The sequence below is a fragment of the Crinia signifera genome, chromosome 6 (assembly GCF_055691185.1).
Source record: "Crinia signifera chromosome 6, ASM5569118v1, whole genome shotgun sequence".
NCBI classification, from domain to species: domain Eukaryota; kingdom Metazoa; phylum Chordata; class Amphibia; order Anura; family Myobatrachidae; genus Crinia; species Crinia signifera.
This window is the reverse complement of record NC_139222.1, coordinates 36,140,158-36,167,693: the sequence shown is the minus strand read 5'-3', so window position 1 is coordinate 36,167,693 and position 27,536 is coordinate 36,140,158. Positions and strand designations below refer to the sequence as shown.

At 45.6% G+C, this 27,536-nt stretch overlaps 1 protein-coding gene across 2 annotated transcripts; it reads right to left on the bottom strand.

Moving 5' to 3' along the window:
* LOC146006912 (membrane-spanning 4-domains subfamily A member 8-like) lies at nucleotides 1-27,536 on the bottom strand. 2 transcript variants are annotated; one of them, XM_083145349.1, is made up of 7 exons: nucleotides 27,425-27,536; nucleotides 8,789-8,935; nucleotides 7,080-7,199; nucleotides 5,609-5,665; nucleotides 3,796-3,945; nucleotides 2,149-2,271; nucleotides 1-179 (listed from the first exon to the last, which is right to left on the bottom strand). In XM_083145349.1, the coding sequence occupies exons 2-7, from the start codon at nucleotides 8,921-8,923 to the stop codon at nucleotides 45-47; spliced, it is 720 nt and encodes a 239-aa protein (XP_083001475.1). In that variant the 5' UTR covers nucleotides 8,924-8,935; nucleotides 27,425-27,536; the 3' UTR covers nucleotides 1-44. The 2 variants fall into 2 exon arrangements, with proteins under 2 accessions (XP_083001475.1, XP_083001476.1); XM_083145350.1 differs by lacking the exon at nucleotides 27,425-27,536 and having other exon boundaries at nucleotides 8,789-8,988.

Below are 27,536 nucleotides of genomic sequence, written 5' to 3'. Positions count from 1 at the left end.
ATGAATAATTTATATACACCAGGAGTCGCTCCCATATCCACACCTCACTGTGGCTGCTGGGGGATATACAGAGGTGGGTGATCAGGGTATGAGCTGTTGTCCTTCAGGTTCTCAGGTATCACGCTGACATGTGGGAAGGCAACGGGGTTCTGGTAATCATTCTGCACCATGATGATCTGCTGCAATGAGAAATACAGAGCGACCTCATGTAACAGCAATACAGCGTTGTGGCTGTCCACCTTCCCATTGCCCACCCAATGCTTGTGTCCACCTTATCCATAGCCATATTGACCTATTTTGTGTGTCGAGATTATGGGCCTAATTCAGACCTGATCGCAGGGCAAAGTTCTCAAAATGGGCAAAACCATGCTGCACTGCAGGTGGGGCAGATGTAACATGTGCAGAGAGAGTTAAATTTGGGTGAGGTGTGTTCAAATTGAAATCTAGATTGCAGTAAAAGAATAAAGCTGCCAGTATTTACCCTGGACAGAAACATAACTCAATACCTATGTATTCGCAGGGCGCCCATTACGTAGTTTGTGTAGTGGTGTATTGAGAATACCAATACACCACTATGCTGGCTACGTAAACTACGTAACTTACATAGTTGGAGCTGTGCTAATACATAATGGTTCATATCCCCATTATACACGTGAGCGTGGAGTTACTTGTATAAAGTGTGGTGAACGCAGTGAGCCCCGAGAGGGGACAAGGATATGTAGGCGCTCGCCACGCTTCAGGCTCGGTGGCGCTTCGCTTGTCACACTTTATAAAATTGACTCCACGCCCATGTGGATAATGGGGTTATGACTTGGATAGCGTCCTCCATTACAGTTACAATGTACGCAATTAGCGTAGTGCCGCTGGGGGAGCAGGGAAACCATGTGATGCTCCCCCAGCGGCAGTACGCGGAATTACTTACATTGCTGCCACCCAGCCAGGACGCGTCTCCCCCCGCCGGCTGTTGGTGTCCGCCGGCCCCCCTCCGCCCGGCCGCCGCTGAAGCCCCGCCGGCCACCCTTCAGCCCGCCAAGACAGCCTCCGGTCAAGCCCCCGCCGCCCGCTCTTCAGCCCGCCAAGGCCACCGGACAAGCCCCGCCGCCTGCCCTAAGTAAGTGTAGCCACATATTAGCAGGGCGCCCAGCTAGGCTACGCTGACAATGAAGCCTAAGGTACGTTGTCAGTGTAGCGTAGCTGGGCGCCCTGCTAATACATAAGTACCCATAACTCCCCCAAATGTAACACTCTCTCTGCACATGTTACATCTGCCCCACCTGCAGTGCAGCATGTTCTTACTCATTCTGAGAATACATTTGTCCTGTCATCAGGTCTGGTCAGAGTCCATATCATAATCAGTAGGTTGACCTTTTGACTGTCAACCTTCCCATTGTGGCCCTAATGCAGGTGTCGACATACCGATTCTGTTGACCTTAGCCCTGTCGACCTATTTCATCTGTTAACCTTTAGTGGTCGACCTAATGTATGTCGACCTTCATTTTGTTGACCTAGCATCTCTGAGGCTATAACCAGGGCCGCCGAGAGGTATGCCGGGCCCTGGAAAAGTTTTGGGGGTTTGGCCTAATTGTGGGAGGCTTGGCCACCCCACGATTAGGCCACACCCCCAAAATGTTTGATGTGTTTTAAAAAACACTCTAAAGTCAAGGGTGTGTGTGTGTGTGTGTGTGTGTGTGTGTTGATGTCCCACCCTCAGCAGGAGCAGCACACACCTACAGCATGTGCCGAGAGCAGCAGGCTCAGCACGAGCTCTCATGCTGTCAGTGAGATGGCTTATGCCGAGTCTGCTGTCAGCACAGCACATGCTGTAGGTGGAGAGTGATAAACAACCAACCAATCAGCTCCTTCCTGACATTTTTCAAACACAGTCTGTGACATGGCAGGTAGGAGCTGATTGGCTGGCTGTTTATCATTTTTCATTTTATCACTTTTGAAGCTTAGTGCACCTGGCCCTGAATATGATATGGACTCCGATGACAGCACTAAGAATGGCACCCCAGCAACTTGGAATTAAAAGTTTGTAAATGTGGCTTCTTCCACCAAATTAAATATATATATATATATATATATATATATATATATATATATATATATATATATATATATATATACATATTCTAGAAAGCTTGTCACCTGTGGGGCATGTGCAGACATCTCTTTTACTGATCGAATACTGAATGCGAAGACCGACGCGGACACACAAAGTTGCAGAAAAGTGCTGATGACGAGGAAGATGAGGGTGATCAGTCTGATGACCTAAAGAGAAAGGAATGGTTATTATGTCCTCTATCCCCTGAGGCCATCATATGCCATACCATACCAACATTTGTAATGCTGGGTACACACCAGGACGACTAGGGCCCAATCCCCTCAATCTAGATCCAATTCCGACCAATTGGATGTAGATTGGGTGGTGATTGGGCCCTTTTCTGACCTGGTGTGGACCGATACCGATCCGATGCGCGGTCCCGCGGGTCGGTCGGTCGTTATTGAGATCCTACCTGCTGCAGGTAGGATCTCAATGACGACCATACAGCCAGGAGCGGGTCGCCCCCCCGCGTCACCGTGAGCGGGTGTCCTGGTGTGTACCCCGCACTAGTCTCCAAGCTGGACATTCCTGCGAAAAGGGGCGTGGTCTATAAAAAAGGGGCATTGCCCCTGTTTTTCACCCCTCTGCATCTCTGGATAGGCCTATTCCCTTTAGACTGGAAGGGACTCCCAACTGCCCCCCCTCCCCAATGGGACACTGCAGGCCCCAGGCAGGATGCGGGACCTTCACCAAAAACTGAGACGGTTGGGAGGTATGATTATACGGTTCTCCCTCCAGGTGTGATCTTTATGTTATATACTAAGCTATTTATTTGTTTTGCAATACCGGGGCTAACCACTAGATTAACCAAGTCATTTTCCTCATAGCCAATCACAAGTGCCCAAAAGAATGGGGAAATATGCCCATACTCAGTTTTACCCATATAGTACATGGTACCAGCTACATGGCAGTAATGCCATATACATTATATATACAAAGCAGAAAGGGGATTATTGTGGTTCACTCCTTATGGCAAATTCCTTCTCAAATGGACAAAATCATGTGCACTGCAGGGGGGCAGATGTAACATGTGCAGAGAGAGTTAGATTTGGGTGGGGTTTTACTTCAAAGTGAGATCTATATTGCAGTGTACGAATAAAGCAGCCAGTATTTACCCTGCACAGAAACAAAATAACTCACCCAAATCTAATTCTCTCTGCACATGTTACATCTGCCCCCCTGCAGTGCATTTTCACTGTTGACCAATCATAGTCGACCTAGACATTGTCGAAATAGTGATCCACACCCCATAGCCTTAACTGCTCATTCTACATTAATGGGACAGCCCATGATGCTGAGCAGGGACGATGGGCGGTGGTAGCATACAGTGAGTCAGTCTGCCTCATTGTACTGTGGCAGGCCCCTTTACTGCAGCGGACCCTTGTCTGTAACAAGAGGCTGACCCTGACATTCAGCTTTCTTAGGCCCAGCTCTACATGGTATGGGAGCAGAGCTTCCTGGACAGTCTGGTCCTGTGTCCATGGAAACCACCACATGTGACCAACTTTTACTGTTTAGGAAGGATTAGAAATACACTAGTTTATTGTCACCTCAGCCTCCATCCTCCTGCTCCGCCCAATGCCACCCTCCACACTGTCCAGCCCTGCCCCCAAGGTTCTGTTCTGGCAGGGCTCCGCCCATTTCTCCAACCTGAGCACCCACTTGACCCATTGCATCGCCGAGCTACTCACATAGATGGTGTCTTGAAACAGAGAGCAAGGAGTAGAATAACATGGCCCGTAATTATAGTAGTACGTGTATGCTAAGTCCAAGATGGCTAATGAGAATTCGGAGCAAGAGGCCAGAACACTGATGAGATTTGTCGACAGAGACCCTTTCACCTATAGAGAAGAGAGAGAGAAATTGCAGAATAATACGTTGGATTTTGGGCTCATCGATTCAGGTTAGTTCGGATTAGAGCATTTCACAGAGTACTTGGGCTTGGGAAACAACTCAATGGCCAGTTTGGTCATGGATGACTAGGGTGGAATTGATCAGTTCAAGGTAGGGATAGCCATCGGTGGCAATACTGCAACCAGCCATCGATGTGATGGATGACCAGTGATAGCTTTACCTATCGATGGTCATCCATTTGATTTGACTGACCAGAACTTGGGGGCGGGACTTTAGAGTTGTCAGGGTGCGCGCTATGCTCCGTTTCCTGGCACCTTGAAACAAAAACAAAAACAAAACATCACTTTTGCTATGCCATCGATGGCAAAATTATTTGACATCGCCATAAACCATCGATGATTTTGAATCACCGATTATCGATGATTATCCCTAGTTCAAGGTGCTTGGCACTTGGGACCAAATGAGCTTTGAAGCAGAATAACATTAAGTTCATTCAATAATATTATACTCAACTCTTTTTACTGTTTCATAAATAGACCCCATACGCTGTACATTCAATGGTGTAACTAGAAAGTTTGCGCCCCTCCACCAAATAAAGTTTCTTGCACCCCCCATGCTCCTTGCCAGGGTCTACATGCTCCTTGCCAGAAGTTTCTATGCTCATTGGTAGAGGTTTCTATGCTCATTGCCAGGGGTTTCTATGCTCATTGCCAGGGATACTATGCTCATTGCCAGAGGTTACATGCTAGTTGCCAGGAGATTGCATGTTTGTTGCCAGCGGGTTTTATGCCCATTGCTAGGTTCAATGCCAGGAAGTTACGTGCTTCTTTCCAGGAGATTACATTCTCATTGCCAGGGGTTTCTATGCTCATTGCCAGGGATTACTATGCTCATTGCCAGAGGTTACATGCTAGTTGCCAGGAGATTGCATGTTTGTTGCCAGCGGGTTTTATGCCCATTGCTAGGCTCATTGCCAGGAAGTTACGTGCTTCTTTCCAGGAGATTACATTCTCATTGCCAGGGGTTTCTATGCTCATTGTCAGGAATTACTATGCTCGTTGCCAAGAGGTTACATGCTAGTTGCCAGGAGATTGCATGCTTGTGGCCAGGGGGTTTTATGCTCATTGCTAGGGGTTTCTATGCTAACTGCCATAGATTACTAGGCTCGTTGCCAGGGAGTTACATGCTTGTTTCCAGGAGATTACATTCACATTGCTAGGGGTTTCTGTGCTCATTGCCAGAGGTTTCTATGCTCATTGCCAGGGGTTTCTATGCTCAGTGCCAGTGGTTCCTTGCTTGTTGATAGGGGGTTACATGCTCATTTCTAGGGGGTTACAGGCTCGCAGACCACCAGCGCTCCCGAAACCTGGCACTTCCGGGCAGCATTGTACAAGCTCCCCTGACAGATGCTACAGGTCCAGCAGGACTTCTAGCATCTGTCTCCAACATGGCGGCTGGCATTTTTGCAGGGCTGTTCTTGCAGATCGCAGCGCGCGTGGAATCTGATGTGGCGCCTGCTCCTCCCCTGCGGTGCCCTAGCTACACCACTGTGTACATTGTATATTAGGCAAATGTGTTTATCCATAGTACAGGCAATGCTTACAAATCACTTGAGGCAGATATTGATGATAAATAAATAATAACACCTACCAGACCGTGAGATGGCTTATTAGCAGCGGCCACTGATACTGATCCTGAGACAATGTACTGCAAAGAGCAGATATTATATATATTTATATCAAATACATAACACTCATTTATATACAGTTCACATGAACCAATATAGAGGGCGGGATGTAATGTAGTCTGAGTTCAGTAGCCATGAGGGATGCTGGCTGAACTTAGGCGGTATTTCTAAAAGTGGCAATCACTTACAAGGCAAAACAATGCTTTGTAAACGATTGCCCCTTTAAAAAAAAAGAAACAAATCAGATTCCGGCTGCCATCCCGAACTCAGGGCCCGATTCTAGTCTGTTCGTATAGTATGGGTAGGGTGGTAGAAGGGTGAGTAGAGAGCGGAAAGAAAGGAGTAAGCTGGTGCCTTTCAGCACAGACACGCCCCCTCAGTGTGGCCACACCCATGTCCTGATCATCCCACCCCTTAATATAAGGAGGTATGCTTTTGGCCTTACACAAAGGTTTGATATCTCTCATCATTGTGCTGGTGACAGCAGCGCTCCTACCTGTAATCAGTATGGGGCTGCCGCTGCCTGGTCTGCCGGAGTAGAGCGCCTGCTGCCGCAGCCAATGCCCAGGTCTTAGCACCTGCGTAATGAAGCTGACAGGTGCCAGGACTGGTGCATGCACAGCCACCGCCTTACAACTGTGCATGAACAAACACTCGGCTTCTAAGGACTGCACAGACTGCAGCCCAAAGGAAACCAGCTCGCTTCCTATCGCATCCCAAACTGGCAGACACAGACGGAGGGAACGCCCCCTAATGGGACAGCCTGTGGAGTGTGTGATTGACAGGTCGGACTTCCAATAGTAAGTCACTGCCAGTCACAGTAAAGCCAGTGCAGTCCCAGGGACCGCATCTGCCTCACTCCCACAGTGGTAGGGATGACCATCATTGTGGTTGCCATTGAAGTAGTACAAACAGTCATCAATGGCAGCATAATATCTAATGGATGACCATCGATGTTCTTGACTATCAATGGTCATCTATTTTCTTTGACGGACTATCCCATGAGCCAATCAGGTCATGGAGGTGTGGGGGAGGAGCTATGCTCCATGTCCCCGCACATTTGGTGAGAATTAAAAAAAAATAGGGGTTCTCCTACTAGGCAAAACTATTCTACATCGACCATAAACCATCGATGATTATGATTTATCAATGGTCGATGGCCATCCTTACGCAGTGGCAGATTTTTCTGAAAGGGCTGCAGCCCATAGGTAAAATCCACCACTGTTGGTGACTGTGGTACATTAGGACCTGGGCGCTGCCTAATATAAAACTAGGGATTTTCAGACTGGTGTCCAACAAAATACACAGCCAGCGTATCTGGGTGCGATTTAGGAATGCGCCTCATTGAGTGCAATGGAAGAAATCATATCCCCCTAGTTAGAATTACAGGATTTACTGTGTCACAACATGGACCAAACAGGGATTGTCACTTACTAAGAATCCTCCCCAATAAGTGATCCAGCTGTAGACAGTGACTGATGTGAATGCATTCAGGGTGAGGAGCAGGATGGTTCCCACTGCGAACTGTACAAAGCCCAAGGAGATCTGAACCGCCTGTAGTGAGAAAAATACCAATACAATGTCACTAAATAATCGCTAAAAGACTAATGGTGCCCATACACAAGGGCGATATTGCATACAATCCTTTGATTTCGACCGCATCTTTGCAAAGAAGGATTGTATGCACGTCGAATGTGTCAGTAGATCTTATGTTCTGTACATAATATCTATCAAATTGCATGAGCGATTGCATGTGGCTTTTAACCACATGCGATCGCTTGCAATACGATCAGCAGCCGGTGGCAGGAGTGCTGGCGGTGGTTTCGGGGAGCTGGCGACAGGCGTCGGTGTAGCGGAGTACTGTGCAGGAGGAAAAAATGTTCAAAAGACTTGGGGGGCCTCTGATTGGCTGAGAGAGAGAGCTGCCCAAGCTATTGAAAGTTTTTCAAATTCTGCTGCCCGCAGCTGATCACCATCACACGCCAGCCCTCCTACACAGTGCTCTGCTACACCGCCGGCCACATGCCAGCCCTCCTACACAGTGCTCCGCTACACCGCCAGCCACCGCCAGCCCTCCGCTACACTGCCGGCCACCGCCAGCCCTCCTACACAGTGCTTCGCTACACTGCCGGCCACCGCCAGCCCTCCTACACAGTGCTCTGCTACACCGCCGGCCACATGCCAGCCCTCCTACACAGTGCTCCGCTACACCGCCAGCCCTCTTCCAGCAACCGATGGGGCATCGCAGGTGGCATACGACATCGGGTGCTGTAAAAAAAGCACCTGGGCACAATAAGATGTGATTGGATGCGATGTATGGACACAATAACACTGAAGCAGCACAATACCTAGCTTTTGGATGCCGTGACACATAGGGCCTAATTCGGACCTGATCGCTGGGCTGAGATACTTACGGAGCCCATCGATCAGGTAAATGCCGCCCCATCACGATCCCGCTACCCCGCCCCTGTGCAGGGGTCCGGTATGGGATCCCAATGGTCAGAATCCCAGCGATTGAAATAGAGACGCCAGGATCCCGACCACCAAAATCCCGAGGGATATGGTCATTGGGTCACCACCAAGTAGGTTGACGAACAAGGTCGACACAGCTAGGTTGACATGCAGATCCTGTGAACCTTATGACCCTGTCGAACTAACCCATGTCGACCTAGACACATGTAGACCTAAATGCATGTCGACCTAATGGTGGCAACCTAATGACTGTTTAACAACTTGCTGGTGACCAACTCATCCACACCCAATCCCTACAGGGGGTGATCGCAACACCGCCCCTTGCGGGCTCGCCATCCCCCCGCACTCGTATCATCAGGCAATTTGCATGGGAACGCCCAGCGTTCTCATTGGAACGCCCATGAACGCTGTGGGCATTCTTACACAGCGGCTGCACATGCGCATAACAACCTATTGGCATGTGCCCTCGCAAACAACGGGGGGCCCGATTGAATCAGAATACCCCCCCCAGATGTAGGAGCAGATAGGGACTGGGGGTGAGGTGGAGAGTTTGGCGGCTAAAAACTGTCAAATCGTTCAATAATAACCATCAATCCATCCCCCGGCAGTGTGACAAGGTGGTAACGCAACAGCCACATAGGTGCCGCATATAATACACATCAAAAACTCACCCCTAGAGCTTTCGGTTGTCCCTTCAAGAACGTCTGGTGATACGACGGGGTCTGGGCCTGTTCTGATTGGGCAGCTGACATCTGTGGCGCGGTCACAATGATGTTCCCATGAGCTGCGTTTGTTGGGAAATACATTACTGCAATTTACTGCAAAAAAAATAAAATTAATTAAAATAAATAAAATAAATAAATGAATGACCACCTTACTGTATATTGAATTTGGATCTTACAGCGTAGAAGAGCTCGGAGCTGCAAAGGAAATCCCTGCATCTATCATATAGCCCTATATATACTAAGTCTCCTTCCAATCACATTGCACTATTTGGGGTATTCCCCTTTGAGGAGCCTGTACACTCCTGTCACACCCTGCAGATAAGGCTGCTCTAATAGGGTCAAAGGTGCACTGACTAACCCATTATCAGTACACTGCAGCCAGTGGGTCATTGATTTACAGTATACAGTCATCTGCTGGATATGAAAAGAAATGCTGATACGTTTAGTTAGTATTGGTTAAGTAAAAGTTAAGTTCATCTATACATATAAATAGGGCATCCCCAGCTCAGAGTCCCGGTAAATGGTCGCCAAGTATACTTACCCTCTCTCCTACTCCACTAACCCTCCCTTTCTCACACCCTAACCCTAACACCCCCCCCCCCCCCCTCCACCTCAGCCTCACCATAACCCCCTGTTTGTGCCTGGCATCAGCACTGAGGGCCAGATATACCATATTCAAAAAATGGAGAGTATTGAACAGCCAGCCAACCAGCTTCTAACTGCCATGTTACAGGCTGGGTTTGAAAAATTACAGGTAGGAGCTGATTGGCTGGTTGTTTAACACTCTCTATTTTATCATTTTTTTCCCTGGGACAGATATTGGGATTCCCCTACGGGATTTCTAGCCACCGGCCTGGATTTCGACTGCCAGCATTCCAACCACTGGTATGTTAACTACATGCCTATATTTCTGATTTCTTGCTACCAAAAGAGACAAACCCTAGAATATGTACAGTGCTTTTATCTCTCGAGCATACCTCCCACTGGGACTGTCTTAACCCCTTACCGCCGCAGCCTGTTTTTGCCTTCCTGACAGAGCCCTTTTTTTTTTAAATCTGACATGTATCACTTTATATGGGGATAACTTTTTTTTGCTTTTACTTATCCCAGTGATTTTGAGATTGTTTTCTCGTGACACATTGTACTTCAAGTTAGTGGTAAATTTTGGTCGATACAGTCTGTGTTTTTTTGTGAAAAATACCAAAATGTCGTAAAAAAATTGAAAATTTAGCAATTTGCAAAATGTTAAATTTTCTGCTTGTGAGACAAATAATCATACCACTCAAAATGGTTAATAACTAACAAAGACCATATGTCTACTTTATGTTGCCATCATTATTTCAACCTCCTTTTAATTTTTTGGACAATAGGAGGCTTAAAATATGAATAGCAAATTCTCAAATTTTCAAGAAAATTTCAAACACTGATTTTTTTAGGGACCAGTTCAGTTCTGATGTGACTTTGAGGGACTTGTATGTGAGACACCCCCATAAATGATGCCATTTCAAAAACTGCACCCCTCACAGTATTCAAAACAGCATTTTGGAAGTTTGTTAACCCTTTAGGTGTTTCACAGGAATTAAAACAAAGTGTTTTCATAAATATCCTATATGTGGCCCTAGTGTGCACGTTGACCAAACCACAGGCTTCATAATAGAAGGAGCACCTACTTGATTTTGGAGCCTCCTTTTTATGAGATTATTTTTTAGGCACCATGTAGGTTTCTAGGCATCATAAGATGCTAAAAGTTAGGAACCCCCCCACAAGTGACCCCATTTTGCAAACTACACCCCTCAGGGAATTCATCTAGGGATATAGTGTACATTTCAAACCCCCAGGGGTTTCACCAATTTTGGTACAACTGGGCTGTGAAAATGAAAAATTAAATTTTTTTACACAAAAATGCAGTTCTGGCTCAAATTTTTTCATTTTCACAAGGAATGAAGGAGACAAAGCACCCCAAAATCTGTGCCGCAATTTCTCCCGAGTACGTCAATGCCTCATATGTGACCAAAAAATACCATTTGGGTGCATGGCAGGACTCAGAAGGGAAGGAGTGATATTTGGATTTTGCAGCACAGATTCTGGTGGAATGAATGGTGGGTGCTATGTTGCATTAGCAAGACCCCCGAAGCACCAATACAGTGGACCCCCCCACAAGTGACCCCATTTTGCAAACTACACCCCTCAGGGAATTCATCTAGGGGTATAGTGTACATTTCAAACCCCCAGGGGTTTCACCAATTTTGGTACAACTGGGCTGTGAAAATGAAAAATTACATTTTTTTACACAAAAATGCAGTTCTGGCTCAAAATTTTTCATTTTCACAAGGAATGAAGGAGACAAAGCACCCCAAAATCTGTGCCGCAATTTCTCCCGAGTACGGCAATGCCTCATATGTGACCAAAAAATACCATTTGGGTGCATGGCAGGACTCAGAAGGGAAGGAGTGATATTTGGATTTTGCAGCACAGATTCTGGTGGAATGAATGGTGGGTGCTATGTCGCATTAGCAAGACCCCCGAAGCACCAATACAGTGGAACCCCCCCACAAGTGACCCCATTTTGCAAACAACACCCCTCTGGGAATTCAACTAGGGGTATAGTGTACATTTCAAACCCCCAGGGGTTTCACCAATTTTGGTACAACTGGGCTGTGAAAATTAAAAATTACATTTTTTTACACAAAAATGCAGTTCTGGCTCAAAATTTTTCATTTTCACAAGGAATGAAGGAGACAAAGCACCCCAAAATCTGTGCCGCAATTTCTCCAGAGTACGGCAATGCCTCATATGTGACCAAAAAATACCATTTGGGTGCATGGCAGGACTCAGAAGGGAAAGAGTGATATTTGGATTTTGCAGCACAGATTCTGGTGGAATGAATGGTGGGTGCTATGTCGCATTAGCAAGACCCCCGAAGCACGGTGAAATGATGAACCTAATAATCCATAGATGTGTGGTATATTTTAAAACACTCCTTCATACATAGGCCGGGTTTGTCGGGGCAAGTTTCACAGTGGAAAATAGTTTGCTTTCTTATTCCCTTTTTATAACAAACTTTGCACCTTTTTTGTGTCCTGCCCTTTTTTCCAGTGGAGGGGATTTCGTTAGGAAAATGCTGCCCTGATACAATACGGGGGCCAGTACTAGAAGTACTGGGCCAGTACTAGAAGTACTGGGGCCCTCTGCCTGCTGGTTCCTAAATATTAGGCCCTTTATGACTTCCTCTTGAAAGTGCATAAATGTCCCCGTCTGGCTGGTAGAACGGAATAGTACGTAAGCGTTATACAGTGCCATCTGGATGATATACACGGCCAGCTTCTTATACCATATTTTTGTTTTCCACAGGGCACTGTACGGCTTCAGTACCTGATCTGAAAGATCCACTCCGCCCATGTACTTATTGTAATCTAGGATACAAATAGGTTTTGAGGTGTGGGTACTGGTACCTCGTACAGGGACGGAGGTGGTACTGTCTCCGTGAATTGTTGTCAGTATAAGGACATCCCTCTTGTCCTTATATTTGACCAACAACATATTTTCGGTGGATTGTGCCCTGCTTTCACCCTTTCTCAGTAATTGGGCAACGTGCGTTTTTGGGAGGCCTCTTTGGTTCTTGCGCACAGTACCGCAAGCTGCTGTACCTCTTGAACCAAGGGCCTTAAACAGGGGGATGCTGGTGTAAAAGTTATCCACATAGAGGTGATAACCCTTATCCAGGAAGGGGTGCACTAAATCCCAGACAATCTTTCCACTAACACCTACGAGGGAGGGGGGGCATTGTGGCGGTTCAATTCTTGTGTCCTTCCCTTCATATACCCTAAACCTGTGGGTGTACCCTGAGGTACTTTCGCACAGCTTATACATTTTTATGCCATACCTTGCCCTCTTATTGGGAAGGTACTGGCGGAATTTAACCCTTCCTTTAAAATGTATTAGTGACTTGTCTACACAAATGAATTTTTCGGGGATGTACATCTCAGCAAATTTGGCGCTGAAATTATCAATGACCGGCCTGACTTTGAATAGCCGGTCAAAGGTGGGATCATCTCTGGGTGGGCACTGTGCATTATCGTTGTAATGCAAAAATTTAAGGATCGTCTCAAAACGAGTCCGGGTCATGGCCATACGATGAAGTGGGGTGCTGTACAGAACATCTGTACTCCAATATTGTCTAATTTCTGGCTTTTTAACTATGCCCATATGTAACACCAGACCCCAAAACGTCATCATCTCTACTGCATCTACAGGGGTCCACCTAGCAAATGATGACGTGGGGTTTTGGGCAATAAACTGCTGGGCATATAAATTACTTTGGTCCACCATTAAATTTATAAAATCATCAGAGAAAAAGACTTTGAAAAAGTCAATTTCTTTGAGGCCTGTAGTATCAAATTGGATTCCTGGGTTGGCCAAAAACTCAGGAACCTGGGGCTAAAAATTGTCTGGTGGTGGGGTCCATACGAGATCAATCATTGGGGGGGGGGGTCTCAGCTGCTCTACGGGGGCGTCTTTGAGGGGGTCCCTCATCACTAGAGGAGGAAGAGGAGCTTAAGACGAATGCTTTCTTCACTGGCTGTGTCAGTGTCAGAGGCAATAAGGGCATATGCCTCCTCCGCTGAAAACAGTCTTTGCGATGATTGCGACATTTTTATTATTTTTGTGTTTGTGTAAGTGTAGTGTTTCAACACGTGTATAGTGTAGGGGGGGTACAAACTTTATTTCAACACGGGGGGTATGTAGTGTGTATGTAGTGCTTTAACACGTGTAAGTTAAAAGAAAAAAAAAAAGCTCCTGCGCCAAAACTTGAGCACAGATGTTGGTCAGTAACGTCCGTCACTGATCAGCGCTCAGCGGCCACAGGACACCCACAAAATCACCGTGGGTGTAAAAAAAATTAAAAAAATAGACCCCACAGCACCCTCCAAAAAAAACAAAATAAAAAAAAACTGCTGATGAGTCAAAGGCAACAGGAATTTGATCCAAAAAAAAAAAATTAGATCAACCCTGTGCCAAAAATGCTGATCAGTGATGTACGTCACTGATCAGCGCTCAGCGGCCACAGGACACCCACAAAATCACCGTGGGTGTAAAAAAAATTTAAAAAATAGACCCCACAGCACCCTCCAAAAAAATAAAAATAAAAAAAAACTTCTGATGAGTCAAAGGCAACAGGAATGTGATCCAAAAAAAAAAAAAATTAGATCAACCCTGTGCCAAAAATGCTGATCAGTGATGTACGTCACTGATCAGCGCTCAGCGGCCACAGGACACCCACAAAATCACCGTGGGTGTAAAAATTAAAAAAAAAAAACAACCCACAGCACCCTAAAAAAAACAACAACTGCTGATCAGTGATGCAACAATGATTAGCAGTGAGGGGCAGCAGGCACACAACTTTTGGTGCAACCTGACAGGGTATATATAAAAAAAAAAACCCTGCACCCCAAAAAAGTTGCTGATCAGTTAATTTATACTGATCAGCACAAAAGGGGGGCAGCAGAGACAAAATTATATCACAAAATATTATATTCTCTGACACAATGACGCTGCAGCAGCAGCAGCACAAACACCAGGAAGCAACAGCAACCACAGCAACCAGGAAGCACCAGCAGCTGGCAGCACGGATGCCACCAACGCTGATCAGGTCAGTATAAGGGGACAGATGGGCACGGAGACCGCTCTGCACGCTGTTCCTGACCGGAATGGCGGCTGCAGGGCTGTCTCCGTTATTTTCTGTGAGGTGTAATGGCTGTGATTGGTCCATCGGTCCGACGGACCAATCACAGCCTTGGGGGCATGTGGGGTGAGGTGGGGTGACCACCAGTGAGCCCTTTACACCCGGTGGTGATTGGTGCTGTACTTAACAGCACCAATCACCACCGATCCCTGTGTTACCGAGCGACGTTATTCGCCGGTACACAGAAAACGCTGTAATTGGCTGTTCACATTTGAACAGCGAATCACAGCGATCGCCGATGGGGGGGGCATCGCTGCCCCCCCTGGGCAATGAGGGAAGATGTCTGCTGTCAGGGACAGCAGCCATCGTCCCTCTGTCACCGCGTCTATAGACGCGGTGACAGTTTACATTCATGACGTACATTTATGCCATGTGTCGGGAAGTACATCCCGACCATGACGTAAATGTACGTCAAATGTCGGGAAGGGGTTAATGGCTCTTTCCTACTTCATGCGTATATTTACCTTGACCGGGAATGTGGATCTTTTTCAGTGACAACTTCAGGAAGATGGCTCTGCACGGTGAAAGCAAAGACTCTTTGCTCTCTAGCGCACATACGCCATCTTCCCGAATATCACTATGAAGATGGTGTCAGCTGACGAGGTGGTCCGGACCATGGCCCTGATTCTGATTGAGTCGGATGGGTGCGTGCTTGGTCGGACGGCCAATGTATTGTGTTTGTGCATGTGCGATCAGGTCTGAATAGGCCCTGTAGTCAGAGGCGTCAGCACCGGTCTTGGATTGACTCTACGACTATCATGGACGGTGTACTCATGACGATGCTAATACAATAGTGCTCAGAGCTTGCAGCCAGAATGTTCAAGCATATTAGACGGGGCGAATACGTAGATGTCTTCACTCTCATTTTTAAGTCTCAGAAGGCTTTGACCGTGGCTTGGAAGAAGGAAAGGCTTTGTGAAGATGTGCACCATTAGTATTGAGCTACCTGAACAGGTTTCATATGTTTGCGGTGTACTATTTGAAAACTCCTGCCTCGGCTAGATAGTATTTCTGTAGTATATGGTCCATCGGAGGTCGTTTTAAAGGGTGGATGATCTAGGAAACTGCTCGTCCTGGGACCTAACCTTCAAGACTTGCATGGCTTTAGTGTCCATTATTTTCCTTGTAGAACAGGATGTGATGATCATTGTGATCATTGTAGCTATGGACAAGTGTAAGTGGAAGCTTTATTCAATGGTGGCTCACAGTGGTGGTTTTTACCTATCGGCTGCAGGGCTGCGCCCCCCCCCCCCCCCCATGTAAAATCCGCCTGTGAGACTGCACTGGCTTCAGTGGGAATAGCAGTGACTTCCTATTGGAAGTCCGACCTGCCAGTCACCAAGGCAGTCCTATTGGGAGGTGTTCCCTCCCTCTGGGATGCCTTTCTGCGGGCTGCAGTACATATATATAGGTACTGCACACGCGCTGGTCCCGGTGCCTGTCATTTGTATTGTACGAGACCATCATTACTTCTATGGGCTGTTGCCGAAGCAGCCCATAGAAGCTGCCCGCATGCGCAGTAAACACAAGAGCAAATCACGCCAAAGCGTGTGAGCAGCGCTAAATAAGGTGACACACACCAAGTTGTAAATGTAATAATATTTTACTTAAATAATATTAAGATTAAAAAACGTATATTAGGGTACAATAGAAAAATACAAAATTACACAGTAAAAACAATAGGTACCATAAAAAGCAATTCCTCACATCACAAGCTGGGATAAATGTGACTGTAATAAGTCCAGTGTAGGACAGGAGATATGTATCACGTGATAATACGGAAGTGGGGAAGAAAAAAAAAAAAAGGAGGGGAAAAAAAATCTTGTGGATTACAGGTAAGTGCACGTTACCATTTGATGGACGATCTGTGTAGTAACCACGGGTGGTAGTTGGAATCCTCACCCGGGTAGATGATGATTGGTGGAGAGTGCTGTCGATTGGCTTCCGCTAATGATGTAACCCCCTGTTGATTATTTGATATTCTTTTTCGGGGGGGGGGGGGGGGTGGATTACCCCAACAATTTTCCAATAAGCGGTGTCCGCCAAAGGGTCGACAGGGATAACTCGGAAAGATGGTGGAGCAATGTCCTCCTGTTGGAGATGGCAAGCTGGAATTATGCCGCTGGATGCCGCTGGATGTTTTCCAGGGCCGCTGGATGTTTTCCAGGAGGGACTGTAACCACCGGGGGGGGGGGGTGGATTACCCCAACAATTTTCCAATAAGCGGTGTCCGCCAAAGGGTCGACAGGGATAACTCGGAAAGATGGTGGAGCAATGTCCTCCTGTTGGAGATGGCAAGCTGGAATTATGCCGCTAGATGTTTTCCAGGAGGGACTGTAACCACCAAACACAATTGAGGGACTGCGATAATAAGCAGGGTTTTTCAAATGGATGAATCCGTGGATCAACGTGCACCAGTGGAGGAGTCAATCAGGATACAGTGTCCCACACTTGGAGTGAAGAACTGGAGGTCTGCCTGACGCGTTTCACTGCCAACTGCAGCTTTATCAAAGGTATCTGGCAATGACTGGGGTATGGGTATAAATACCCCTTTAATGAACCCATAGATTACAGGTGTGTGCATCAAACATTAAAACAATCACATAAGGTAAACATAATATTCACTAAAACCAATACTAATAGGAGACAGACGTACTTTGTAGATTATATCGCATATATATTTATGTAAAATTAGTACAATACAAAGAAAAGATAAATCACGAATGCTAATGAGCCGGAAATAAACATGGTCACATGATCACTTGAAAAATCGGTAATATAATGAGCAAATTCAAGTTTCTAATCAGAGGAATAGAAGGGGGAAGAAGGATGATTGCCGATAATAATAGGAGTAATCTAAACAAAATAATACCTGTTTAGAGGCTGTGGGAGCGCTGATAAGCGGCTGTTGGAACGCAAATGCGTTCCATATACCCGGAAGTAAGTACTTCCGCCGTCATACCGGAAGTAGACGGAGGAGAGCGGGGACAGCATTAAGCGCTGAACTCCGTTCGTCAGGAATATACCTCCCACTGCTGCCACGCCACTGGGCAAGGGCGGACAGCAGGAAGGAGTGGGTGTGCCTCTGAAGGTATTCCCCCGCAAACGCAGGGCCAGTCAATAACGATGTGCGTGCGGGAAACATCTCCCCACGCACAACAATTAGCCGCACAGTGGTTCCGGGCTGAAATAAGGATAAATGATGGACGGGGGGTTGTACTAATGTTAGTCACATGATGGCAGCCCAGTGTATTTGGGTTGTCAAGGGGGCCCAGAAGCGATTTGAATAAGTGATCATGTGACCAAAAGCAAAAATCAAATGAAAATAGTAATAACATAAATGGATATTAATAATAGCAATCATAGCATAGAGGAATGTGTCATAGCTATCACAGATAATGTTAAAAAAAAAAAATATATATATATAATAATAATATTAATTGAAAAATAATAAACAAAGAAATAAATAAATAAATAAAATAACCATGATTTATAACAAAAGGAGGCTGGAGTCTAGAGGATTTGGATCACATAGTACTTTTGGTTAATATTATGTCGTTGGACCACCATAATTGATTCCGATAGTACTTTATGGTTAAGCCATCATAATGCAAATATAATTATTTATTAATTCATATTTCTTAGTAGAGAGTCAAAATATTATTTATGGTTGTTAGGATAGACCAGAAATAAATGAATAATAAATGAGGAATATGGAGATAGAGCAGAGAGAAAGGTATCAGAGTACAATATTCAGTTCCATAGCTTCATTAAGACCTTTAGGGAATAAACAGTCCATTTTAAAGGTCCAGAAAATTTCTTGCCTACATAGCGTGCGGAACCTATCTCCGCCTCTTTTCGTCGGAGGTATATATTCCAAACCAATCAAAGATAGATCCTTTGGGTCCTTGTTATGGCGCTCAGAAAAGTGCCGAGAGACACTATGTAGCAAGGAACCTTTAATGATGTTTCTTCGATGTTCGAGGAAGCGAGTCCTCAGGGGGCGCGTGGTGCGGCCCACATATTTCAAATCGCAGGTACATCTTAACAGATATATGGTGAAAGGAGTGTTACAATTAATAAAGCCACGAACTTTCATGGTATCAATGGACGTATTCACCACTAAAGTTTTATTTAGAATGTAGTTGCAGGTTATACATTGTGTTCTGCCACATTTGTGGCAGCCAATTGGTTTTGGGGGCAGCCAGTTACCATTTGACAGTTTCTTATTAGTATTCGGGGGGTCACGGAGACAGCTGGGGGCAAGGAGATTTTTTAATGATTTATTTTTTCGAAAAATGAAGGAGGGGCGTGACGGTAATACGTCGCTCAGCATTGGGTCTTGTTTGAGAATAAAATGATTTTTATTGATAATTTTCCGTATATCCATGTAGTCCTTGTTGAAGGTGGAAATAAAGGCTATATTATTAGGAGTATCTTTTGAGACTGCAGTATTTTTTCTATTTGATGGCCTATCACAGAGAAGTGAGTCCCTATCACGTCCTCTACTGGCTTCATAGGCTTCTTTTACTAAACCTTCAGGATAACCACAATCCTGGAAGGATTTCATAAGATTAGTGGCCTGTTGGTCAAAAGTCTCCAATTGGGAACAATTGCGTCTAAGGCGCAACATCTGCCCCCTGGGGATGTTTTTAATCCAGGGGGGATAGTGTGCGCTTTTGAAGTTGAGATAGGAATTAGTGTTGACAGTTTTCTGATAATTGCTGGTCTGGATAAGTCCATCGGTGGCCTTAAGGGTGATATCCAAAAAATTAATAGTGGAAGGGTGAAAAGAGTGTGTGAATTTCAAATTAAAGGGGTTGGAATAAAGATGTGACACAAAGGAAGTGATAGAAGTGACATCCCCATCCCAAATGAAAATAAGGTTGTCTATGTAACGGCCATAGAGGACCAGATTCGCGCCATAGATGGAATCCCAAATAAATTGGTCCTCAACCTCACTCATATATAGGTTGGCGTAACTTGGCGCGAATCTGGTCCCCATGGCCGTCCCCATCACCTGTAAGTAAAACGTGTCCTGCAATAAAAAATAATTGTGTTTCAAAATGAAAGAAATGGCATCAGTGATGAAGTGACACAGTTCCACCGTCAGATCACCATCAGCAAAAAGTCTTTTCTGAATAATTTGGACCCCCAATTCGTGAGGTATGTTAGAATAAAGACTTTCAACGTCAAGCGTTAAAAAATGATAGGTGTTCTTCCACTGAATATTTTTGATTAATTGCAAGAAATGAGTGGTATCCTTGATGTGTGATCTGAGGGTGGACACCCGTGGCTGTAAATAAGAATCAACAAACTGTGACAAATTAGAAGTGAGGGAGTGAACCCCTGAAATAATAGGACGGCCCGGTGGTGAAGTGAGGTGTTTATGAATTTTAGGAAGGTGATAAAAAATGGGAGTGGAGGGATGTGGATTAAACAAAAAGTGATATTCATCTTTGGATATCACTGACTCCAAGACTGCTTTATCCAAAAGTTCCTTAAGGGCTACAGTGAAAGGATTGGTGGGATTATTTTGAAGTACCACATAAAAAGAAGTGTTTGACAGCTGCCTCAGGGCCTCACTGACATAGTCAGTGCGGTCCTGTATAACTATACCTCCGCCCTTGTCGGCCTCCCTGAAGACAATAGAACTGTCCCCAGTAAGACCGACAAGGGCCTTCCTTTCCCAGGCATTGAGATTGTCCCCGAGACTGGGTTTAAATTTATTGGTCCCTTTTTGGTTCCTGGAGGAACACAGTTGTTTGAAGTCCTCCAGTGTGGTTTTATAAAAGGTCTCGATACATGTGCCTTTTGCCTTTATTGGATAGAAATCCGATTTCTGTTTCAGTTTGGACTTATCAATGTCAAAAACTTTTATGGGAAAGTTGTTACTTTCTACCCATAGGTCGGCCAAAATGTCGAGGCTAGTTTGATCTCCACTGTCAAGAAGGACGGGAGAGGCTGAATCTTTATTTTTCAGGGATCGTTGGGAAAAGAAATATCTCTGCCTACAAAGGGTTCGAATGTAACGGTTTAATTCAATAAAAAGGTCAAAAATATTAGCCTCAGTGGATGGGGAAAATTTTAAGCCTTTACCCAAAAGGTTGGTTTCTATTTTGCTGAGTTCTCTTGATGAGAGGTTAAATATATTAGATGGAGGAGATTTAGCTGATTTCAGTTTCTTGTATTGGGTCTTCTTTCCTCCTCTACATCCTCTACGCTTGACCGTCTCCTTCTCTTGGGGGTCCCCTCCCCCTGGTGTCTCCCCGTTTCCCAGTTTTGGCGAGATCCTAAAAAATGATTGTAATTTTCAGAAGTGGATCCTTTACCATTTTTGTTTATGGGTTTATAGTTATTTTTGGGTCTGGCCCCCAATGGTTGGAAATTTGAATCAGAATTTCTAGATTGGTAATTTCTAGTATTTGGAGTGTGCGTATTATTATTTTCACGGGCACTTCTGTCCCTAAAATTGGGGGAGTCATAGACCCTAAAATTTTTTATTTTTTCTGACTGCCTCCTATTACCATTAAACCTGGATCTACTGTAATCCGTCCTACCCTGATTTTGTTGTCTATGCTTAAGGCGATAATTTCTCACATTATTGGTTTGGTAGTCATCCAAATCGCGATGGAATTTCTTACATTTGGTATCTATGATTTCATGTTCGAATTTCATTAACCTCTCAATAATACGGGCATCTTTTTCTTTAAATTCCTTAGTATGTTTAAAGGGGTCTAGTTTAGTTTTAGTACTCTCTATCTCCAATTCCAGTTCTTTTGTCTTCCTAACCCTGTATTCAATAACCAGATTCATCAATAAAAACGAACAGTTGTCGAGGATTGAATCCCATTTGTTCTGGTAATCCGTATCCTCCTGGAAAATGGAGGGTTTATGGAGACGCAACCCGCGGGGCAGCATTTTCTTCTCCACATATTTTTGGAGATTCGTGCTGTCCAGCCATTGCTTGGTTTCGTCCCTCAATAAATCCTCCAATTTCTCAAAAAGAGCCATCATATGGCCGTCATCACTTTCAACAGCAACCTCATTGGGTGAATCCCATTTAGAAATGTACGTCTGTCTCCTACTAAGTCTATCATTAAAAGTTGAAAAACAGCTCATGTCAGCGGCCTGATGGACTAAAAAATGGAGAGAACAAAAAAATTCCCAAGACCAAAGGCCAAGGGAAAATAACAGGCGCTTAACTGGAGGTGCCTTTCAAGGTGTAAGCTGCTGCTCAAGGGGGGATAGTCAGTCCCCACCACCAGAAAACACAAGAGCAAATCACGCCAAAGCGTGTGAGCAGCGCTAAATAAGGTGACACACACCAAGTTGTAAATGTAATAATATTTTACTTAAATAATATTAAGATTAAAAAACGTATATTAGGGTACAATAGAAAAATACAAAATTACACAGTAAAAACAATAGGTACCATAAAAAGCAATTCCTCACATCACAAGCTGGGATAAATGTGACTGTAATAAGTCCAGTGTAGGACAGGAGATATGTATCACGTGATAATACGGAAGTGGGGAAGAAAAAAAAAAAAAAAAAAAAAAGGAGTGGTTTGTACTGCGCATGCACCAGTCCCGGCGCCTGTCAACAGAGCACATGTGCCAGGAACTCTGTGTGCAGGGACCGGCGGCGGTGGCTGTGTCGGTTTTGCCTGCAATGCGGTCAGAGGCAGCGCCCCTCCCCAGAAAAGGTACGGACCGCCACTGGAGCTACAGTAGGTGGTTTGGTTCTTCACCTGGTCATCTGCTATGTAGATTCCCTCTTCTTTCATTTAAATGGGGTTCACCTCAATGATGAGAGTGTGTTCCTGTTTGTGAATTTGGCCCTGCAAGCGCGGTTGTAATTTTTTTCCTAAAACCGATGTGTTCCCTAAGCAACTGTCTGTTCCTTCTGGCACCATATATATATTTAAATGAATTATTTCAATAAAATCAAATGTCACATTCCTGTATGTGTGTTTATTTTAGATAAGTGGCTATTTATAGGTTAAGTGAAGATGTGCATTATGGGTTTTCAATCTGTCATTTGCAGATAAGGTGTTTAGCTTGGAATCAATATAATAGAAAAAAAGAGAACACTAGCAATCAGAACAATTATAATAAATGTAACTGCAGCACAATAACATGAGACCCCTAGAGCCAGGAGAGAGGGTCTTCAATTTATAAGATCCACCCTTAGTCTTATATACACACAACAGTACTTAGGATGTCGCCAGGTCTTATAACTCAAGCAGTAAGGGCTCATGCAATTTTCTTGAGAACATTAGATAATTGGCTAGAGTAAGATGGAAAACGAACCAAAAAAATCAGGCTCTAATAAATATAAATAATTATCATCAAATGTGTAAACGTATAATAGATTAATTAGCAGCAGAAGAATTGACGGACCTATGGAAGTCCATCCAAAGCAGTGCTCAACAAGTGAGAACTTAAACTACAAAAATGGAAATTCTCTACTCTTAAATAAAATCTTAATAATATGGTGTCACGCCTATGGTCAGATCCAGACTGGAAACAACCACAGGAATAGGGGCTGACTGGTACACAAACTAATAAGGCTTCTTCACATTACCAGAAGGCACCCAGGACAGTTAGTTCAGAAGATAGACCACAATTATAAAGTTACAAGTCTTTATTGAAACCACAGATGGTACAGGTGATAACTGGTGAGACTTGAAGAAATGGCAATAAATGCAAACAGGATTCAGTACCATAGGAGTAGCATGAAATAATAACTAAGAGGTGCAGCGTAGGGATGCTGATGCAGTCTATGAGAACACGGAGTACTCAGAAGCAAATGGAGCAGTGTAGCACAGTCCTGATAGGATGTAGCAATGGTAAAGGACTGGTAAGTGGTGGAGTGTGAGAACACTGAAGGAGTCCAGAGAATAATAACAGTAGTAGTGGTATTGTGGTATAGATGCAGTGTAAGAACAACGATGAAGTCCAAGTAACAATAACAACTGTAATGACAATGGGGTATGGTGCAGTGTAGGAACACTGATGAAGTCCAAGTAATAATGAAGTCCAAGTAATAATAACAGCTGTAATCAATGGAGCTGAAGAGTCACCGATGGTTCTGGAGAATCATCAATGGTGAATACCGATGGTGGAACATCGACAGAGCCAGGCAAGCTGCACATTGGAGTACTCAGATCCTGGAGTAGGATGGGAAGCCCTGGACAACAGCACCTGGAAGCAGCTTACAAACACAAGGCCATGTGTATCAAGCTTCAAAAAGTGATAAAATGTAGAGTGATAAACAACAGCTCCTACCTGTCACGTCACAGGATTTGTTTTAAATATGACAGGCAGGAGCTGATTTGCTGGTTGTTTATTACTCTCCATTTTATCACTTTTTGAAGTTGATACATCTGACCCCCAGAGAGAGAACACCATACAGGTAGCACAATCTGATCAGTAGCACTGGCAACTGGCTTTACTTACCCAGCACCTATATAGCAGCAGAGGAGTGGTGATTGGCTGGGCAATTAGCAATGCAGATAGACTCACAGGATAGGCTGAGAAATTCCATGTGACCAGGAAGAACATGGCTTCTCCCATGTTCAGGAAAGGCGGGAAACGCTGTTTGTACAAGACATGGATCATGGCTATGGTAATGGCGATGGCGTGGAAGCCGTGGGAGACCGGGGCTGACAGACAGGCATGGATTAGTGTTTATCTGTGGCAACAAAGTTCGCTGGAACAGAGATACTCATTAGCTGATTGGCCTCATGCCAGTAACAAAGATGGCCGCTTGTCTGCAGTGCTGAGGGCAAGTCGGCCATTTTGCATCCTATAAAACCCCAGCCCGCAGGTTCACCATGTCTGTTACGGCCACTTTACCTGAGTTGGCAACACAATTACTAGCAGGTTTTTTTGGGGGGCAGATCATCATTAATAATAATTATTTGCATTCTAATAAACAGATAACAGTTTCTCTGCAAAATCTACGTCTCAGTGTTTATTTATTGTAGAGTTTAAGGGTAAGTGATCTGCACCCAGGAAATGCCTCATCCAATAGGGTTAAAGGGACAGACAATACAATTCTAATGCCCCCTTCCCAATTCACAACTGATCCATGTGTGGAATTGCATGATGGGAAACATGGCGGCTTCCACGCAGTGTTACAGACCTAAGTGAAGGCCTAAAGGTGCCCATACACCGAGCCGATATGGGCAGATTTTGGGCGATTGCGATGAATCAAGCCGTGAAATCGTCCCAAATCAGCTCATTTTGATGTACCCTCAGGTCCGATGTGCGGTCCCGTCCACATCGGACCTGAGCAGGTGGTCGGACCTGCTGGCCATCCGACCTCCCGACCTGGGACCTCCTTCCCTTGCAGCGGTGGGTGGGAAGCGGGGTCCGGCCAGCTGTTGGTGGTGGCCGGGGCGGGCAGCTTATAGTAATGGTGGGCAGCGGGGTTCGTCCAATCGGCGACGGCTGGGGCTTGTAGTGGCATTTTGCCGGATGGAGGGATGCGGCTGCTGAATATTTTGAAATGACTGGCCGGCTGTTGATTGGCTGATAGTCTTAGGGCGTACACATATGCTATTACCTCAGCCCAGCACCCGCACCCCTCTCCACACCCTGCAAGGCTGCATGTACTTGGCGACGGACTTCTCGCCGAGTTCGCACGCACCCAGCGTATAATCATGCGCATACGCAAAACATTGGTCCCTGTACAAATTTGTGTCCGAGCAAATGAACCAGAATAAATCCCCTGCTATTGCCTAAATCTAACCCCCAACACACCGGCTTAACGCTATCCCGCCCCACATACATGTGATCGCGATGTTGGCAGTCTGGATTCCAGCTTTAGCATCTCCATCGATGTCGGGATTCTGGTGCCAATGTCTGTATTCTTTCTGCCGTCATCTCTACGGCTGGGATGTTAACCAGGGTTGCCGACTTTTAAATGTGCCTCTCCGGTAGAAGCCCAGAGAGGAGACCAAAATTTTGCAGGCTGAGGGGCGGGGACAAGGCCCGCCCACTTTCCATACAAACTCCGCAATTTGTGGGTCTGCGAAAAGGGGACGCAGCTAAAATATCGCAAAATGGCGCGACGTGTGCTATTTTAGTCCCCCCCCCTCTCCCTAAAGAGCCACAAATTACAGAATTTGTTTCAGTGGCCCCGAGTGCTGGAGGAGACTTGACCGCATTCCCTTGGGGTGGAAAAAGGGGACCCAGTTTTCTATAGACTCCCGGCCATTCCGCGAGGGTCGGCCGCCATGATGTTAACTGGTCTTACTGTACCTGCTTTTTTTTCTGCTTGTCTCCAACTCAGAATCTGCCCCATAGAGAATATTTATGCCCCAATCCTTCTAAAAAATCTGAGGTAATAATATACAGCAGAATGCGCCTTTTCGAACATGCATTATACATATACTAGTTCAAATCCTGTCAAAATGACAGCTTCTGCAATGTACTTCCACTTTAAGCAGTGACAGTTTTTACTTTCACTTTGATTTGTGGCAGTTTTTAGCCCACAAACACATCAAATGACCCCCCTCCCCACTGCAAAATTGCTATTACTTTTGGTATGACATCTAGTAGCACACAAAGGAGCAATTTGGTCTGTTAAATGGCCTCTAGTGGTCACTGGCGGTACTTTACCTCATAGAGTTAAGGAGTAGTTAGCCGTTTTATATATATATATATATATATATATATATATATATATATATATATATATATATATAGATACCAACTGCACAGTGGCATAACTATATCACCGCAGCCCCTGCGACAGCGGGGAGGACCTGACTAAGGCCCTTATTCTGATCGGTGCGGCCGGATCCGAATATGTGGCCAGGACCGTGCGTGCGAAACCCCGCCTTCCATACGGATTGCCAACTCCGTCCGTACGCGGTAAGAAGCTTGCCGAACGGACCACACATGTATTTTTCACGGAATACGCCTCCTCCATCTCAGGGAACCTCCCCCATCATTCGATGCTCACAGACCATCGAATGCAGGACCGAATGCTCCACCAGCTCCCGCAACCTCAGACCACACGGACATTTTTCCATGCAAAAGCAGGGATCTGGGCGGGCAGCTGACATCCGGCAATGTCATATGTCCGCCCCCTACACGTGCGTCACGACTGCATTACCATACGTACGCCCAGCGTTTGCATGGGAACGCCCATGAAACGCGGGGCGTATGCATATGGTAATGAGCCCAAATAGCCCTTCACGCCCCTCTCCACCCCCTGTTCGGAGTGTTCACAGATCATGCGGGATTTGGCCGTACGCCCCGCTCGCACATGCTCAGAGACGCCTCTGCACATGCGCAGACACAAAACATCGGCGGGCCGAACGCACGCGGATATATCCGCACCAACCAGAATAAGGGCCTAAGTGTGGGGGACTGCGGGTGCTCTTGTTATGTCCCCAGCTCCCCCCTCCTTGTGGGTGCAGCGGGGTGATTGGCTGAGATTCAGACAATCAGCATGCGGCCAGTGTTTTCAAAATCATAAGCGCTTCTCGTGCCGCCTCCCAGTTATTTCCATGACACTGCAGGGACCCAGCACCAACTCACTACACAGCGCCTCAGGGAACCCTCTCACTGCGGATTCTAGACAGCGCCGCAGGTACACCCGCGCCGCACAGTGTTTTAACTGGGGTGGGGCACAAAATATTTATTGTTCGTTTAAAAATGAGATCAATATAATGTCCCCATAATCTCTTTCAATAGCATAATGGAGGTTTTCGGCCATATACAGTACAGTACTATAGGTGCTTAGACAGACCCGCTTGGCAGCAGAGAAATGATTTAGCAATGAAGAGAGGATAAACCACATACATTACCTCAGCTTACCTGGAGATGGAGAGGTTAGGACAGTTCAGTCGGCAGCATCGGTGCAAGACCCTCACCGGTCATCATAGGAATAGTGTCTGAACCTCATCCTCCATCCTCCGATCAGTCCTAC

Excerpts from the sequence above, each read along its gene's own strand:
- LOC146006912 (XM_083145349.1), bottom strand. The coding sequence starts at position 8,923 with ATGTATTTCCCAACAAACGCAGCTCATGGGAACATCATTGTGACCGCG. Across the intron at positions 3,946-5,608 it reads ATAAGCCATCTCACGGTCTG|GTGAAAGGGTCTCTGTCGAC; the intron begins GTAGGTGTTATT and ends TCTTCTCTATAG. Across the intron at positions 2,272-3,795 it reads TGTTTCAAGACACCATCTAT|GTCATCAGACTGATCACCCT; the intron begins GTGAGTAGCTCG and ends CTTTCTCTTTAG.